Source organism: Rhipicephalus microplus, chromosome 3 (genome assembly GCF_043290135.1).
Source record: "Rhipicephalus microplus isolate Deutch F79 chromosome 3, USDA_Rmic, whole genome shotgun sequence".
NCBI classification, from domain to species: domain Eukaryota; kingdom Metazoa; phylum Arthropoda; class Arachnida; order Ixodida; family Ixodidae; genus Rhipicephalus; species Rhipicephalus microplus.
In genome coordinates, this window is record NC_134702.1 from 115,394,311 (window position 1) to 115,411,189 (window position 16,879).

The 16,879-nt window shown below is 46.0% G+C and overlaps 1 protein-coding gene across 1 annotated transcript in view; it reads left to right on the forward strand.

The window, feature by feature from the left end:
* The window catches only part of LOC142802910 (membrane metallo-endopeptidase-like 1), a 73,032-nt gene extending 60,550 nt beyond the window's left edge, over positions 1-12,482 (forward strand). The window contains exon 11 of the mRNA XM_075887993.1: positions 12,180-12,482. Within this exon, the coding sequence (XP_075744108.1) occupies positions 12,180-12,482 (303 nt within the window). The remainder of the gene's footprint in view (positions 1-12,179) is intronic.
* The last annotated feature ends 4,397 nt before the right edge of the window (positions 12,483-16,879 follow it).

The following is a 16,879-nucleotide window of genomic DNA, read 5'->3' on the forward strand; positions in this document are numbered from 1 at the left end:
ACGTTGAAGTAAAACCGCCCCCAGGCCAATCTGACTCGCATCAGTATGGACTTCTGTCATCCAATCTTCATTAAAGTGGCAGAGCACCGGGCTATGTGTAAGCTGGTGTTTGAGGGTTTGGAAGGCGTTATCCTGCAAAGGACCCCACTGAAATTGGGCGTTTTTCTTCAGTAAGTCCGTGAGTGGAGCAGCAGTTGACGCAAAGCTCGGTACAAACTTGCGCAAGTATGACGCCATTCCTAGGAATACCTGGAGCTGTTTTATAGATGTTGGTGCAGGGTATTTGGCAACGGCGTCTATGCGTTCAGGCAAGGGTCGTACGCCATTATGAGATATCTGATAACCAAGATAAGATATTGTCGTCAACCCAAACTGGCACTTCTCGCGGTTAAGTCGAAAGCCGGTGTTGTATAGCCTCTGCAGAACCGTGTCGAGATTTTGTAGATGTTGTTTTTCTGTTTCCCCGATGACTAGAACGTCATCGAGGTACACGACGCAGGCACGGTCTATCAGTGTGCCTAACACTGTGTTCATGGCACGCTGAAAGGTGCTTGGAGCAGTTCGCAGACCGAACGGCATCCGATTAAACTCGTACAAGCCAGATGGTGTTCGGAAGGCCGTCTTAAACTTATCTTCTTCAGCCACGTTGATCTGCCAATACCCTGCTTTTAAATCTAGCGACGAAAAGAACCTCGCTTTTCGTACGGCGTCAATAGCGTCGTCAATGCGTGGCAGCGGGTACGAGTCTGGTATGGTGTGCTTGTTCAGCTCTCGGTAGTCAACACAGAATCGGAGATTGCCGTCCTTTTTACGGACTAGGACAACAGGTGCTGCCCACGGGCTAGAAGATGGCCTGATTATGCTTGCGGCAAGCATTTCTTGCACCTGCTGGTCAATTAATATCCGCTCTCGTTCGGCATATCTACGTAACGGTATGGACACCGGCGGATGATTGTCGGTAGTAATATGGTGCACTAGCACGCTAGTTCCGGGAAGCTGAGTAGTAGTATCAGCGAAGAGCGATGCGTGCCTCTCGAGTATTGCGGGAAGTGTAAGTGGCGTCGTCAGCTCACCTTGGGATTGCGCCGGAGGCACACTTGGAGCCACAGGATGGAGGTTGACGGTACTTCCTTCCACCGTGAGGCGCACTTCCCCGGAGAGCAGGTAGTCGGCCCCTAAAACCATGTCTGTGGGCAGGTCGTCGAAGACGGGCACCGAGGACAAAAACTTGCTGCCGGCCTCGGTGTTGAGTTGCAGGTTTAGGGCACCGACCGGTAGTACGTCGCCACCGAGACCCCGCAGTGGTGGCTCAGTCCAAGGCTGGAGAGGTTCGGAGGCGTGGCGGCGAAGCAACGCCGTACGTTGAGCTCCGGTATCAACGAGAGCTGTCAGTTCTCCGATGCCGTCGACGCGGACCTTGAGGGTTGGAAGTGGGCGTGATTGATATTGCATCGCTTGAGGTTGGCTTTGTGGGCAGCTTTTATACCCATGCCCGATGCGGCCACACGTATAGCATCCGCGTCTCGGTGAAGCTGGCTCCTTTGGGCCAACTGCAGCCGCCCGGCGATGAGACGTGTCCTGCAACTCCATTGCCTGGCGTACGAAAGTGGAGATGTGGACTGGGTGGTTGTAGGCGGACAAGACGGCTGCGTGCGTCGAGTCATGGATCCCGTCGATGATGTACTGCCTGGCTGCGGAGGAGGTCCACTGTATATCGCAAGCTTGTAAAAGGTCCAGCTTGTCGTAGATGTAAGTCGCGACGTCCTCGGTTGCACCTTGCCGGCGTGACCGCATGGTCATGAAACGGTCGTCGTAAGCGCTCGGAAGCGGCGCAAACGCGGACATCAGGGCCGCGCTCCATGTTTGCCATGTAGCGTATGTACTGCCTTGGAAACGATGCCACGCTTGGGCAGATCCTCGCAAACGTCCTTCAGCGACCGACTTCTTAATCGTGTCGCTCCACGAGTATTTAAGGGCAACCGAGTTTATCACGCTTACCCAGTTGGTAGGGTCATCCTTGAATCCATGAAAATATGGAATTTCGTTCTCGTTGAATGATCCAAAAGAGGCGCAGCCAAACCCGGATGTCTTGAGCTCTTGGGCGAACAGAGAGAAGCCTCGAGAAATGGCCTCGCTGCAGTCATGATGCGGTGCCGCCGTGGAGGCTTGGACGCCGTCCGTGATCGGTGGGGAGTTCGAGAGCACTCGTCCACTTCGAAGTGTAGTGGACGCAGGGATATCGGGGTCAGTAGTTCGCGACTGCGCCATTGTAACGCGGAGAAATAAGACAAAGAGACAACGCCTTTGCTGCAGGCCGGCTGTTCTTTTTCTGCTTCCTCCTCGTCGTCTTCCGTCTCTCCCAGGTATGCGCCGAGCACGATCGCCGCTTTGTCATCATTACAATATATATATATATATATATATATATATATATATATATATATATATATATATATATATTCATATATATATATATATATATATCCAGAGGTTGTGATAAGAATAACGCGAGATGCCTGTCCCTTTCATCAGAAAAACCTTTGGCCTAGGCACATAGGAAGCGTACCCTTGGGACTACGTCATACGATCGTACGCGCCAAACATAATTCAGAGTAAACAGAAAAACAGCGAGATTAAGCATTGCAAAAGGAGAGGCCACTTTACGTAGGCGAAATTTAAAGACAATACGGCCTAGTACGATAACAAAGACGCCTTTTTCTTCATTGACATGAAGTACACCATCAGTGAAATTGCCGCGGTGACGATACAGTACATGGATACATGTGCTGAAAGTGCCTTGATAGTCATAGGCATTTTAAAACACAACAACTCTACCTGCAATAGCCACGACGGAGGCACCCTAACACCATTCCCCCTATTAGAACCAGAAGACCGAAGGCTCGTCTCGGGTGCAGTCACCGACTTTCACAGCGAGACAACGAATGTGACAAAAATGGAGAATCAATACTGGAGCAACTTCAGTGAATAAATCTGCAGTGCGGATCACTGCGACAGAATCGCATCACACCGAACGACTGTTACACGCTCCCAAAACGTTTTGTGGAGCGAGATACAATCAGCTTTCTGCCCTGCTTTCCGCTCTGTGCAGCACAATATCAGTAGTACTTACAGCATTGTGATTCTTCCGCTAGCACTTGCGCTCTTCAGATCCCGAGCGTCACCTTACAAGCAGACGCCCAATGGTCTGTCCACGTGCTACCTGCGGGGGGGGGGGTGCGGAGGGGGGGGGGGGGAATGATCGAACTGCGATGCTCTTTCACCTGTGTTTGGGTTCAGCAAATGTTTTGTCGCGTGCGTTGCGGATGTGAGAGTAGCGCTTGGACAGGCCCCAACGGCGCAACCGTAAGAAGACTCGCGGTCTTCCGTGTACAACCGCGAGTAACTCAATATGTTTGCGATACCGCCCTCAACGAACACGGCACAAAGTGCTCTCTACACTGAACTCAACCCACGCCAGGGCATGTTTAATGACCGTGTGCTTTTTTTCATAATTTAGTGAAAATGCTCACGCACTCACTGAAATTTTAACTGAGCTTAGGACCTTGAGTATTATGCAGTGCTAATGTAGCAGACAGACACGCTGATGAATACGCTCCAACACCTCCTAAACAGTAAGCATGTTGCATATACGAGCTCATTTCGATACATGGTCGTTTTCTTAGTGGGCTGGTAAAGAAACGTGTTCTTTTTTGTTTTGTTAGTTTTTAAGTCGCGTTGCGTAACAAAAGGAGGACATGAGACTTTTGACTTCTCTGTACCGGCCATTTTTATGGGTATTAGCTTACCTTAACAGCGTTTATTTTTGGGCTACGTATGCAATCAGCCCAAGCAGGCGGCACTTCAACGCTTTCGAAAAATCGATAAATTGTTTTAAATAATTGTTTCCCGAAAAGCAGTTTTGGTGAATGCACTCTTCTGACAGCAGTGGTTACATGCTTTTTAATGTTTTAACAGTGAATAAATGCTTACTGAATGGACCTAGCAAGCAACGCTGTGGCTCTGTGCGTAGAGCAAAGCACTGTTTAGGGCCTGGTAACATATATTATTACGTTTCTATCATTTCGTCTTCAGTTCAGGTTATATTGGCGTGATTTCCAAAAATACGACAGCGAAAATAAGCGGCTGTTGATATGGCGTCAACGGTGTGATTCATACAGTCAAGATGTCCACGAGGTTACGCTATTTCCCGAAACAGTTTGATGCACCATGTGAGCCTTGGCGCGAACCCTGATATTCAGAAGTGCTTCGCCTATCAGGAAGATTAGCGTATGCGTGTTTTGGTATGTACTTGCATGAATGGCTGATTCTTTCTCTCCTTGTTTCCTTCGTAATTTCATTCTTTCTTTGTTCTTTCCATCTTCCTTTATTTCCTTCTTTCCTTCAGTCTCTCTTTTCCTTTCTTCATTTGCCTATGTGATTTCATTTCTTCATCTTTACTTTTTGGGTTCATCGCGGTGGTGTAGTGGTAACATTGATCAGCTGCTGACCCGAAGATAGCGCATTGAATCGTAGCCACGGCGGTCACATTTCCATTTCTTCTTAATGTCAGAAACCAGCACGCTATGTGATGTCAGCGCACGTCAAAAGCACCAAATGGTCGAAATTGCCGGAGTCTTAACACTACTCTATTAACCTTCACAATATTGTTGCTTTAGTAGGTTAAACTCAAAGTGTTAGTATTAGTAGATGTGAAAGCCCCGCTGCGGTGTTCTAGAGGCTAAGGTACTCGGCCGCTGACCCGCAGGTCGCGGGTTCGAATCCCGGCTGCGGCGGCTGCATTTCCGATGGAGGCGGAAATGTTGTAGGCCCGTGTGCTCAGATTTGGGTGAACGTTAAAGAACCCCAGGTGGTCAAAATTTCCGGAGCCATCCACTACTGCATCTCCCATAATCATATCGTGGTTTTTGGACGTTAAACCCCACATATCAATTAGTAGATGTGAAACAGCTCTTTGACTATTCTGTGTAACGATGTCCCTCCGTACGAAACGCCCCGTGCCGCAGGCGTTGGCGGGGTGCTAAGTAGGTTACGCCACTGATGGGCGTTGACGTTACGCTTCCCTAGCAGTGCTCGCTGACGTCCCTCTCTTCTTCGCCTGCCGTGAGCTTCCCGCGGCGCCCGCAGCTGCTCCTCGTTGGTTCGACCACAACACCAGCCACGACCGCCGTTCGCTAAACAGCCGACTTATTGGTTCAGACGGGATAAACCGGACGCGCCTAGTACGCACTGAAACACGTCTTGTCACCTACAAGACCTACACCATCCATCGCTTCAAATCAATCTTCCAGCGCTCACCACAGCACCCATTCATGCGCAGTTCAACCCGTCGTGCCACTCGCGCGCAACGCTACCCATCAGGGTTCTCTTAGGGGAAATGGTCCAACCTTTTTCATTTCTTCCGCATATTCTTTTTACCCGGCTTCCTTCTTTATTTATATTTTTTGCATAAGCTCGGTGATAATCATTGCTGAAAACTTTGCATAATATATATATATATATATATATATATATATATATATATATATATATATATATATATATATATATATATATATATATATATATATTCTCTGACGAATGCCATGCCACGGTCGAAACGTAAATCTCTAAAGGAGCTGCTTGCTTTCTCGTACGCGCACTAGCTTTTTTTCTTATACGTACCAGTTCCACTGAAATTTGCCACTGAATATTGTGTGTGTGGGTGTGTATGTGTGTGTGCGCGCGTGCGCGCGTGCGCTCGCGCGCACAAACAACCATACGATACTACTCAAAAACTAGCTCATGTGTTACGTAAAAAATGTGTTCTTTCCAGACGTTTTTTCCGCGCATACCAGTAAATATTTTTACATGCGGAGCATGTAATACTAGGGTCTAGTCATGCGCCGTCGCCGTCCACAGCCTCCCCTCCTCCTCCGCCAGCCATCTGTGCATCGCTTTATCCTCTCAACACAGCGCGCTCTGCACTCGCTTGCCCCCTCCGCGCGCCGCGCGACCTTTAGTTTCACGTGCGCCAGGTGTATGCTAACACGCGCATGCGCAGGCTGGGGCCGGCGCTCGCTACAAATAACAGAGTGTCGGGGTGCGTCGCCCTTCGTCGGTTGGTTTGTGCGGTTGCTCCACGTCCGATGTCGCTGGGGAAAATGTATGTTTACCAATCCGCAAACACACTTATTGACGACCCTTCCAAAAGCGTCAGCCAATGTGTTGGCGGAACCGCAAGCGATTCCGAAGACACTTCGTCGATGGACAAGGCCGCGCTGTGAAGAGCTTGCGATGCGGAACGCAAACGTTGGCGTCGAGTGGAAGATCCCCAGCTCCGAGAACGTGAAGCAGCTGCGAGAGTTCAGCGTCGAGCGGAGGATCTCCATCGCGAAGCAGCTGCGATACGCCAACGTCGAGCGGAAGATTCCCAGCTGCGAGAACGCGAAGCCGCTGCGAGGCGTAAGCATCGGCAAGAAAATCCGGACAGTGAAGCCGCGTGCAAGCGTCTACGCCGCGAGGCCAATCTCGATGCCACCCGCGAGCGCGCCGCGATTACGGCGTGGGGACCCAAGCAGTACGCCACGCACAACCCTTACTTCAAGCGCGACTTCCTCGACGGGAGGTTCGGCCACAGCTGCTAGGTGTGTGATCGAGTTTGGTTCGACAACAAGTTGACGTGGATCGGCAACATTCAGACGTTGAACGCCACCAATGACGTCGACGTTGCGAGATACGCTCCGGCCGCGTGCACACACGGGTTCCAACGACCTGCGAACGGCGTGGGAATTTACGTCAAGCGTGATGACGTCGACTCCGTCGAAGACCTCCAACTGCAGCCCGGCGCTCAACAACGCGCCAACGGCGAGAACTGTGTCGCTAGCGTCTGCGGAGTCGACGTCATGACGATTAACCTCGCGCCCAACCTATCGCGTGCCGCTGTGGAGAAGTACGTCGACGAAGTCGGGGAATAATACCTAAAACAACTATCACAATGAGGACATTTCGTGATAGTTGGCGACTTCAGCGTCGACGTCATCAAGGACGACTGGGTGGTCGACTACATGGAGTCATGGCACTCGCTGAAATGAGCAACGAATGACGACAAACATCATCCGACCACTGTTCACGGGACGTGCATCGACCACGTCTTTGCAAATTTCGACCTTCTACCGCTGCAACCAGACCCACTCAGCCTTCACTTTACGGACCATAAAGCCATCTTGCTCAAAATACCCAAAGCGTCTAGTCAATAAATTGTCTTTCGCAGCATACGTGCGTGCGCGTTCACTCGTGTTTACTCATAACACACACGCATGTCGCAAACTACAAACCACATTTATCGCAGTTCAACATACATGCTCCGCATGCTCGCTAGTGCTCTCACTCGCGAAACTGCGGTAATTTTTTGAGTGAATTCTCTTTATTTTTACACACACACACACACACACACACACACACACACACACACACACACGCGCGCGCGCACACGCACACACACGCACGCACGCACACACACACACACACACACACACACACAGACACACACAGAGAGAGAGAAAGGATGAGCGGTCAATATTAAGAAGCACATCTGACGCACTCCGGTGTCAGACAGCCGCGACATAATAAAAATACACTTCCCTGACGCGAACAAAGCTGCAAACTGGCCAAAGTCTTTATATGAAATTTTCTATGTAAATGAATCTTATATAAAATAATCTTATTTTGGTACCCTTGTAGACGGCATCAGCGATGCCTCTCCCAATGATTTCCTAATTTTATTAAATAATAATTTTGATAATTACAGCGGCATGTGCGTGCTCATCATCTTACTTCTAGCAAATGGGCCCTTAGAGATTGCATGTTGTGGCCTGTCTTTAAGGAAAGTCCAGCTTCATCCCCTTTCTAAAATAATTCTTGAGATAAGCTGGCATTGTTTTGTTTTTTTGATTTGTAATGCCCGCTCTCTTTTAAACTAAAAACTAACCCTAGTCGTTGTGAACATTTTTCAAAGTAGTTACTGTATGAGCATGTATTTCTTCAAGACGAACAGCTTCGAGCACAAAATAACGGAAAGTTCACTACAGCAGAGCGTGCTCATCCTTCCCCGATTCCTCCTAGCTGAGCACGTTTTTTTACGGTGTGAGTGTTGTGCTTTTTTTATTGAGAAGAAACTTTGTGCTTTGAACGTAGCTTGTACGCGCTCCTCCAGTGCGTCTTCCTTTCGTGCGTCATTTGTGCTTGAGCAACGCGCTTCAAGTTTAGGTCTGCTTGTCGTTCTTTGCATGTCATCCCAATAAGCTGCTATCACATTCATTGTATCCCTCTTGCAGCAAAACTGAGTTCTTTAAAAGTGTACTGCACAGCGTTTAACAAAGGAAAATAATTTTATGTGTTCAGAATTATTCTCGCAATCTCAGTACTTTGACTTTGATGCATTTAGGCCAAAACAACCATTTCATCCGCAAAATGTCATTGACTATTGCTACCTTCATGGTGGATGAAAAAGCAAGTCATTGCTGTTGCGCCCATACAAACATTCATAAAGCAAACTCGTATATCAATTGCGTCCAGCCACTTAAAATTATTGTTTATCAACAGCTGAATTACTTTTATCGTGTTGATAAAGATTTTTTATTACAGATGATTGGCCACGAGATTATGCACGCATTTGATGTAAGAGGCATACACCGCCTTGAAGGCTACGTACCAGATGATTCGGAGGAGGTCATAAAACTATACACAAAAAAGGCGTTGTGCTTACGGCAATCTCACAAGTCTGTTGTGAGTAGAGCAATCGAGCTCTCTTACCTCTACGAGTCTATCTATACATTCGTAGGCATTACTGTCTGTTAGATCTCATTAATATTGTGTTAAAACACAGAAAAACGAGCCCTTAGGTATACACTTCTTTCCCTTATACATACATACATATATATATATATATATATATATATATATATATATATATATATATATATATATATATATATATATATATATATATATATATATATATATATATATACTTTTTTGCTAATATAGCAGTCATTATGTCTTTCAAAATTTTTGCCTTAAATCTCGCTCCTCACTGAGATGAAGCTACATGCCACCACCGGCGTTCATGTTATGGGCAACACGAGAACTCACCTGCTGAAACAGATTTCCGCGAGCGGGAATATTGAAACAAGAATGACATAGCGGTATCAGTTAGGAAGTGGTTGAGCGTCTCATTGTTTCTTTCCAGCACAGCCCGGCAGGCATATATAATCAATCACTTCCGAAGGGCAGTACACTTTTCGGGTGGGGAATGAGAACGTCGAATGCATCGCGGAAGCGCGCAGACAGACGTAAATTATATGTGGAATCTTTCACGGAAACTTTTATTAAATTCTATCACAGTTGTCAGCCGAAAATACACTAACTTTTGTATTGCTTCAAATGCTTCAAATGTATAGGTAGTGCATAGTTGTTTTACCACATTGAGGCACCTAATACAATCGGTGTTGTCGCGCCAAATAGTCAGTCGCACGTTGATCAACACACGATAAATCCTTAGAAGTTACACGACAGAATTGCACGAGTGAGACGAAACACAGCGAAAGTGAAACAAATGCCAGGTGTCGCCCCAGTTTGCGCCACGATAACTGCACGGTTATCGCAACATTTACCACATCATATTGAAAACATTTCTAAGATAATGTGTCTCAGACGCACCCAAACATACCGACATGTTACCTGCCACTATATCCTCTTTATCGAAACGTTTTGATTTTCCTTCATAATAACATTCTTCGAGTAACTTGCATAACGCAATATTTCGTTATCTTCTCAAATTTTCAATCCACCGACATGTGTTGCACATTCACTAGCAGGCTAAATGTCCACATCTGCATTCTTAATACTTATTGCCAAGCTAAAGCTGCTGCTTGGACAAGTTGGTACACAAGACTGATTTACTAGTTCAAAGCAGTGAACAGTTGAACATTTAATATAATGTTTTTGAGCATCACCTTTAGTCTCTTCCCTAGGCTCTCGACACAAATATGGAACCTATTAAGTGACGCCTATTGCGCGTTTCAACGTACAATTTCACGTGAATTGTCTGGTAGCCTCTTGCCACATGGTCATCCTTTCCACTCATGCGGCACTATGAGAAGAATGCTGCGTGATGACGATGGAACGCCTATTTTATGCCAATTTGCATCATTATAGTGGGTCCACTTTCGCACAAGGAAGACCGAAAGTGGCCCCATTAGGGAGATTTAGCGGACCACTTGTGTATAGTGGCACACAGTTTGTTAAGGCATTATTTCGACACGCTTCTGTTGCGCGGTGTTCTCGGCAATCAACAAATTTTCGGAGCTGTTTATAAGCGTCAATACTAAGGTTTCTCAAACAGCAAGAGGCTGCATCAAAAACACGTTTGGATGGACGTAAAGTGTACAGCAGGCATCGTTAATAAAGTACAATTCAGAGGTGTCAGAGCGCCAGTACAGGTGGGTCACGATGCTGGCTAATGTGAAGGGAAGCACGCACTGCATAATGAGTGACGAGGGTTGAAACGTGCTCAGTACGCGGCCCTCGTCTCTTGTAAGTCAATCATTTTAAGATATTTGACTTAGCACAGAAGAACACAGACACACTGTAAAGCACAAATGAACAAAATGTTTGTTGTCCGTATGTACATTTTCTTGACTGTGCGTCATTCTACGCTAAACCAGAGCCATGCCAGAGTACGGACAATGTATTTCCAAGCACGCATACTTTTGAATCGCTTGCGAACCAGCTCTCCATTATTTTGACGTTGAGGAAGCGTCATAACCGTGTTGCATGCAATGTACTTACTCGACGCATTCTTGTAATAAAAGCATCAATAACTGTGAAGCACCTGATCGCCTGTATATATTTTGGAAAAATTTTCTGCGGGACGTTTTAACGGTTGTCATAGCAGCGTAATTATGATATGAGGTCACCATCACTGCCATATTAATCGGCATAAACACTTTATGTTATGCTCTCTAAGCCTTCTCTCTCTTGATTACTCGAGTTCTATTTCTCGTCAAATGTACTGTTTTTCTGGTGATATTTGATACAAATATTTAAACAGCCCAATTGGCAATAGAGGAAAACGGTAAAGAAATTTTATAATAAAGGTACGCGTACTTGCTGAATATACGGTGCACTATACTGGACAGTCGTGATGCAGACGTGTGTTTAAAAGCGCTTCCGCGCAGTACATGTGCTGTACCTCAGGAGTTTCATACCTCAGAAGATAGACATCTGCTTCAGCGTTTTCACCAGCTCATAGTTCACAATCAATTTTCGATTGATTTTTTGTGTTAGTTCTGATGCATGAACACGTATCGACGTCACTTTTTTTTGCAACTGCTGTCACCTAATGCAGATCTACTGTGATCACAACATCCCTCAAGAAAGAACGGATAGCAATGATGGGGCAATCTTGTTCCCCCAATAGAGGCATAACACGTTCGCACTGTAAAAACGGTTTTTCCTAATTATTATCAGATATTTCATCGCATGATAGAAAGTACCGTTCGAACAATTACATTTTTTTTGTTCTATATGTAAGTGTGTAAGGTGGCTATCTTGACTGACATTTTTCGCGCAATATTCCAACGCCTAAGTAAAGTAGTTTTCCTAATCACACTTATTATACTGCTCTGATATTTCGGCACCAGAAATATCTGTGCGAGTAAAAGCGAATTATTTGACGTTCAGTCACGGTGTACGCATTTTAACTTACTACATGCTTCTCTTAAAAAATAAACCTTTTTGTTTTTAAATGTGCTACTCGACAATTAGGTGTTAGTAGATGTAAAGGACCTGGTACGAATTCATAAGAGATTTCTGATCAAATACCTATGCATTAAATGTGGTAGAGAGAGTCCGCATGAAATAATTGCTAACCACTCGCGTCCGCACCTAGCGATGAAGTGCATCTTGCCATGGCTCAACTGTTCAATGTAAAAGCGTGTTTTTTTGCGCTATTGCATAGATCACCGAAAGCAAATCTCGTGCAAGTTATAATCGTCGAAGATGCAACTGTTTCACTGCTTATCCACATCTCTTAAAAAAACCATACTGTGTTGTCGAAATGGCTCTAATGTGAAATATTGGTGAAGTACATATTAAATAAAATGACCCCAATTTTCCAGCTCTTGTTAACTGGCCAGGAAGGAACACTAAACGATGAGCTAGACAGCGAGAACCTGGCTGACCTCGTGGGCACCAAGGTGGCTTATGACGCTTTCGCTTCCTTGGCGGGTGGATACAGGGACCAAAAGCTCGCAGGGCTGGACATTTCAGCGCAGCAGCTCTTCTTCGTCAACCACTGCGTGAAATGGTGCTCTGAGGACGACTACGTAGCGTCTCGCTACGCACCGCAGCGATCGCGTTGCATAGTGCCGCTCATCAACATGCCGGAGTTTTCTAGTGTTTTTAGCTGCGCTGAGGGGTAACCGATGAACCCACAGGACAAATGCACTTTTTGGTAGCGAACGTGCCGCTCTAACTACATTGAAGCATTCCTTAGTCTTGTTTTTGTTTAAAATGTTAGATTTTATTATAAGTTCACAATACCGCATTTATGAGCTTCACGCAGGAGATTTCATTGCGTGTAAGGTGTTTCTGCACGCGAGGGCAGTGCGCCGTATGCTGCCCTTCAGCCGCGTGTTTGATACCCATGACCCAAGTGGATAGGCGGACGCGCGGATTGCTGTGTCGACCGTGAGAAGCCGGTTTCTCAGCACCGTTAGTACTCACTGTGAACCATGCCGCATCGCTTGCGCACAGAGATTGCATTCTCAAGTGAAATGACTCCCTTCATGTAACGCAGTTAGAGGACCATGAAACTGAGGACTCCAAGGCGGAGTGGATTTGTTCAAGTTCGTTCCTCGGAGAAATTCTTGCCTTTTATGGGCCTGTAGCAGGTGCGACTGTACCTCCTGGGCACACTGCTGTCCCGAAGAATCGAGTGTTGCGGCATTTAGGCAAAGAAGTGAATATTGTGCCAAAGCTAGGAATGAATACCGTTAAAATAGTGCCTTCTCGTTGTTTAGTGAAATCATTCGAAGAATCGACGTGGCAGTAATGCCAAAAAAAATTTTCTCCAGGTTATGACGCGGTCTCAGCTGGCTTTTTGCCCCTTCGTAACACCGCCCCCCGCCCTCCCTTGTGTAGCTCCTATGTGAATCGTCACGATGAAAAAATAGAAAGCGCTCGAGACAAGAGAAAAAATCCTCGTGATTACATTCGTACAATGCGAACTTGAAGAACTTCTGTGACCATCGATTCATCAGGTGAAAACTCGGCAAATGTGATGCAATGCGGATATGAATGCCGAGATGTTATCCAAGCAATCAGCAAGTAGGTGCCTGCAAAACTGGCTTTGTTTTGCTAAGCTAAGAGTTGCGATGTGGATCGCACGTCTTCGTATAAAATATGTAATTGTTGGAATGCAGCTGCTTTACAACAACGTGTAACTAAAGGGCAGCTTACACACGGTGAACCATGTAGCTGCCAGCAAAACATGCTTTGTTTTGCAAGGCAAAGTGTTACGATCTGGATCACACGTTCTTGTGTACTATATGCAATTATGGGATTATTGCTTGTTTACGACCAACTTAGGCCACATTGTCGCCTGAAGGGCCGCTTACACTCTGAAGTGGCGTCAGCATCCACGTTTCAACACAGGAGTCGGTTTTGGCGCATCGAGCAGGACCCCAAGAGAGATGATCTGATTATCAAAAGCAGTAGTCGTGGGCGTATTCTGATGGTGTTGAGCAGTAGTTGATTGCAAGCTTGGCCCCAGCTTGCGGAGTAATAGGAATAAATTTCCAATATTAAGTTTAATTGGAGCTGGTCAAAAAGAAACTTGGGCGACTTTTTGGTATTCACTGATTTGAAAAAAAACTTTCAGCATACGTTCGCTTTGGTATCCTGATTATACGTGCAAAAGAATAGAAATGCACGTCGTTTAGTTCATTATGAAAAGAATTTTAATATTGACAGCAAATTCTGGAACCACGCATGTAAATGCAGGCCACCCTGGGCATGCAGCGCAACGTGCGTACTCTTTTCCAACCCCACCTCGCAGAGCTGGCTGGTGCAGAATATACTTTTTTTTACGCTGTGACGATCACGCGATCCCGATTTGCTTTGGTCAGCTACATGGAGCGAGTCGGTCCTCAACAACAACGGGTGCCACAGTAAGGACACACAATATTGAGACATATGAAGATCGACGCAGGACCCATCGTGTGCTTTACGCACCAGGGGCCAGATTCCATGAATGGTGAAAAAACGGCGCACAGTATTAGGTGCAAACATCGCTCAACTGATCATCACTGTCAAGTTCAGACGTGCTGAAACCGGCTGACTCCGCTTCGCACATTACTGCCAGCTTGCTTTTCTAGAGGTAGAAGAAGCACGTCTGCAATGTTTGCACCCTGGTCAGCCATGGAAGTTTGGAGCGTATTTCGTGACGTCATCACATATTCATCGCGATGCAGCTGCCTGTTGTGGTTTCAACTCGCTCCTTATTGCTTCATCAAAATTATGGGTCATTCTTTCAGTAAAATAAACCACACTAGCTGTTGCAGGACTTGTAATATTGTATGAAAATGGACCTATGCAGGACTGGTAATATCGTATGAAAATGAACCTATGCACCAAAGTTCCCTTTAAGGCAGCCATTACTAAACTAGTGGCGAAGAAAAAATTGAGAGGGACCAGCACGCCATCTCCTCGAGGCCTCTTCACTTTTGTAGTTTTTGGCGTTTGCAGCGAGATTGAGTAAAAGAATAATAAAAAGGTAGGTAAGCCTTCACAAGGTCGCAGCGAGGTCATGCGCGCCAATTCCATGCTAAACACTACTGCATCTGGCGGTTGTGCTGTGCAATCTTCGCTGGAATTTTTTATCCTAACAATCCCCTCACTTACCCAATCACTTGATTTCCTTTGCGTAGAAGGCTTAGATATGTTTTGCCCTCTCTGTTCCTCCCTGATATCTACTTCTTCCTCCCTCTGCCTATTTCTTTCCATATATTTGTTTCTGTCTCTTCCCACATGTTACTCATGCATTTGTCATGCTATGTTTCTCTCGTTTCTCGGCCATAGTAACAAGCTCATATGGTCTGTATGCTTCGGGCTCACTGAGACTTGAAAACGTTTGGTTACGAATAGGCAGAGAAGGCGGGGAGGGGTTCGTAAGCGGCCACCCATAAAAAAACTTTAGGAGAATTCTTTCCTACGGAATCCATTTGGCATTGGCCGAAGCTCTTGCCTGCTCCATCGAGGCTCGTTGGGCCATCACGCCAAAGCAGCTGAGCAAGAGTGCCTCACACGCCTACCGGGAGGAGTAGAGTAAAGTGGTTAGGTTTTGAGTTTGTATCGTGCCTGGTCTGCTGTAGGTAACCACAATCGATTGATTTACTGATAAGTGGGGTTTTAAATACCAAACCACCATATAATTATGCGAGACGCTGTAGTGGAGGGTTACGGAAATTCGCACCACCTGGAGTTTTTTAACATGCACCCAAACCTCAGCACATGGGCCTACTGCATTTTCACGTGCATCGAAAATTCAGCCGTTGCAGCCGGGTTTCAATTCCACGACCTGAAGTCGAGTGCCTTAGTCACTAGTCCACCGCTGTGGAGCGGGTAACCACGACCTCCTTTGAATCATTAGCACGCGGGTGTGAACTCCGCCTCACTGAATAATTGTTTTCGCCAAGAAAATTTCGCTTCCTCTTTCTTTCTAGCTTTTACATTCGGTCTTTTTCTCTTTCTATATGTAATCTTCCTGCCGCCTGTTAGGCTCGCTGCATGGCATGCCGGACAATTTGGCGTTCTAAGAGCAAAGCAGAATATGAAGACATTTTAAGAGTGCAGGACACGCCAGCTACGCACTAAGCGCGTCCTGCGGGGCTGAAATAAAGTATTTTTCATTCCATTGGCTCATGACGGCGCTAATTTCTGTTCACGAGTAATTGGCTTCTCTCACCTTACACGACTCCGCTGTAAATATTTGGCGTGTTGGAAACTGGGAGAAAGACGAGTAACGACGGTGGGTGGGCAGAGTGATAATGATCCTCAATGAGAAAGAAATCGGGAAAATAGCCTCTGAACCTACACTGGGTGTGAAGGGATGGTGATAATCAATGAGAAGGGAATCGGGAAAAGGACCAGTGAATCAATGGTGGGTAAACCAGGGTGATAAAGATGACCAATGAGGAGGAAGAAGGGAGTACCGCCAGTGAATCAATGGTGAATAAACGGGATGGCCATTACAATAAAAAGAAAATTTCGAAAAGTGCGAATTCGTTGTGAATAAGCAGGATGATGATTATCATAGATGAAAAAATGACATAGCCAGTGAATTAAGGTGGGTAGACAGGGTTATGGCGGTCATAAATGAGCAGACATTCGGTAGAAGTGCCTGTTATTTCATGGCGGGTAGAAGGTAGAAAGAGTGATAATGAATATCAATGAGAAGGGTATTACGAAATCGGACAGCATTTCAACAGAGGGTAGACGGGATAATGATGACCATCATCGGAAAGGTCATTGGGAGAATGAATGAATGAATGAATTACTAGGAAAATTAGCTGTGATTTAAAGGTGGGTAGAATCATCGAACAGAAGAAAATTGTGATTCAAGGGTTGCTTGCGATTCAACGGTTGTCACATATGACGATGATAACTAATGAGAAGCAAATTGCTTCAAAGCGGGGTAAACAGGTAGATAATGACGAACCATGAGAAGAAGTTTGGGAGAATAGTAAGTAAATCAAAGGTGTGTAGAAAAAGTTATGACAATAATTAGGTAGAAAACTTTAAAAAATGCTTTTGATTC